This window comes from Arachis duranensis, chromosome 7, assembly GCF_000817695.3.
Source record: "Arachis duranensis cultivar V14167 chromosome 7, aradu.V14167.gnm2.J7QH, whole genome shotgun sequence".
Lineage (NCBI taxonomy): Eukaryota > Viridiplantae > Streptophyta > Magnoliopsida > Fabales > Fabaceae > Arachis > Arachis duranensis.
This window is the reverse complement of record NC_029778.3, coordinates 74,599,695-74,602,412: the sequence shown is the minus strand read 5'-3', so window position 1 is coordinate 74,602,412 and position 2,718 is coordinate 74,599,695. Positions and strand designations below refer to the sequence as shown.

The 2,718-nt window shown below is 34.9% G+C and overlaps 1 protein-coding gene across 1 annotated transcript; it reads right to left on the bottom strand.

Annotated features, from left to right (window-relative positions):
* Positions 1–1,887: 1,887 nt before the first annotated feature.
* Positions 1,888–2,445, bottom strand: LOC110273625 (mitogen-activated protein kinase kinase kinase 20-like). Its single transcript, XM_021126838.1, has one exon. The coding sequence runs from the start codon at positions 2,443–2,445 to the stop codon at positions 1,888–1,890; it is 558 nt and encodes a 185-aa protein (XP_020982497.1).
* Between the last annotated feature and the right edge of the window lie 273 nt (positions 2,446–2,718).

The following is a 2,718-nucleotide window of genomic DNA, read 5'->3' as shown; positions in this document are numbered from 1 at the left end:
GTCTCGTCACCGTCTCACAGTTAGCATGCGCCTTCCCTGCGCTCGTCGGCGGTGGCGGCAAAAGCAGAAGGTCCTGGTGCTGGTCGTCGTCGTCGCTCTTTGTCTCGTCACCATCTCACACTCAGTCGAACGCCTTCCATGTGCTCGTCGTCGGCGGCGGCAGAAGCAGCACGTCCCGGGATTGGTCGTCGTTGTCGTCTTCTTGCTTCGAGCCTCGCCATCAGCTTCCTCCTCGCCGGCATTCGCTGGTCTCCGATTTGGTGCATTCAAAAAATTCCCCTGCTCTTTTTCCTCAATTTTGTTGCTGTAATTCATCTCTTCATCTTGATTTTGATGCTGAAAGTTGAATTTTTACTGATTATCATCACCGCACCTTGAATCTGTTGCTGTCTTGTTGAAAAAATCATTAGCTAAATTTTTTGTTGCTATAATTCATCACTGCACCTAGATCTTGTTGCTGAAAATATCACTAAACTAATTTTTTGTTTCTGAAAAAATTCACGGAGTTGAATTTCTTAATGATTATCATCACTGAAGCTTGACTCTATTATTGTCTTGCTGAAATAATCATTTAGTTAAATTTTTTTTTGCTGCAAATCTATAAATCATATTTTGAGCTAAATCTTTTGTTGCTGAAAATTATTATAGTTGAATTTGTTGTTGAAAATGAGGTTCATGTTCTGTGCAACTCATAATAAAATTGTTCAGTTAAATTATTGTTCCCATGCTCTCTATTTTTTTGCTAGAATTTTTAAAATGTCTTCATCACAACTCAGTTGCATAATATTAAATTTAGGAGAAAAGATAAACAAATAATAGAATTTTTGAAATTTCATCAATTATTTTTCCATCACCCTTAAATAGCTAGGCTATTTGTAGTTTTTATTATAAATACTACAACTAAAAAAAAACAAGTTAATAATCCCCTAGAAAGAACGAACAGTGATGAGAAAAAAAAGAAGAAGAAAGATAAGTTAAGCATACAATTTAATTAATGAGTCCAATCCCTCCCTTTCAATTTCACATCATTGCATCTTAATATTGTATGTATATTCTGCACTCACTTATTCCTCTTTGAGGAACACTAAGAGCTCAACAAGTGACACAAGTTTTACCTATTGATGATATTGCTCATAATTGATGTTATTCAGAGTTCAATAAATTGATGGTTTACTACTTCTAAAAGAATAACAACACAAGTTAACATTTTTCTATCTAATTAAACTATTTGATTATATACTAAAAGCAAGATTATAAAAGGAAGAAAGAAAAAGAAAATTGAAACATAAAAAGGAACTTATAACATCTGAAGCACAAATAGCAAACAAAATTATTGTTATTAACATAGTTTACTCAATCTTATAAACCACCATAAATGTTAAGGAACAGACTCATTATTCATCAATATTTTATACAGCTTTTCTATTTCCTAAGACCGCCCGACTCCAACTCTCTTTCGGCAAAGCCATCAAGGAGAAGAAGATGGCCTGACCCAAGAGACACTACAACATAGCCATCCGGCCTTGGACAGGGGACACAATAAACAAAACCATTCAATCTTACAATGTCATCATAATATCTCTAACTACATAAACTATAAATAAGATTGCAATGAAACTAACTAAGAAAAACAATCATAGCTAAGTTGCAAGATAATATGAATGAAAAAGTGTGACATAAAAGAAAGGATGATCAAGAAGCATCTGAGCAAGCCACCTCTTGCTAGGATCTTTCACAAAGCACTTTTCTAGAAAATCATAATAGAAAACATTGATTCCTTTCGGCTTCTTGGGTGATAGGTTCAAGATACTCAATAAAACCTCAAATACTCCTCATTAAGCAAAAAGTTCTCACCCCATGCAGGAAATCTAGTGAGCATTTCAATCACTATGCAACTAAGTGCTCATATATCCCTCGGAGCATCATTATGCCCGAAAAATGCTCCGGCGACAAGTACGACTGCATACCTCTAGACTTGGACTTCCAAACCTCAACATCTGCTTTCTCCTTTTTGGTCTTAGATAATTCGAAATCCACAATCTTCAATTGACAGTTTACACTCTCTTTGTCCAGTAAAGGAAACAGAAGAATGTTCTCTGACTTGAGGTGACAGTGGACGATTCCTTTGCCATGAATATGCGAAAGCCCTTTAACAATCATGCGTGCATACTTCAATAGAAGATTGATAAAGTACTGCTCGTTCTCTACCATGATCTCAGTTCGAAAGCCTCGAATGATTTCTTGGCAACCACTGCTTTCACCTTCGCACAATGATTTGAAAATCTGTTCTTCTTTCTTCAATGAGAATGCCAATCTGGGAATGGAGCTCTTCATAGCAATGAAGCTCTGATACGGTGTTTGTATATCAATAACAATTGCAAGATAAACAATACCATAAGAACCCGCTCCCAAGACCTTCAGTTTCTTCCATTGTAAACTACTCATCTTTGATTGATTTTTCTTACTCCTGTATCAACATCAAATGTTACATGTATACAGTGATCAAATAATATTATTTATCAATATACAAATTTTGAAGTACCTACAGTAGGCTAGTTCTTTTGGCTTTTCTTGTGGATTATGAATTGTGTCGTTTTGTGTTCTATTAATTATTACTAAGTTTGTTATAGCTTGTGCTATTTATATTAATTACTTTTTATCATTTGAACGAGTAGATTTCATTAGCAGCAAGATAATATTTTTGTTTGCATATATAAT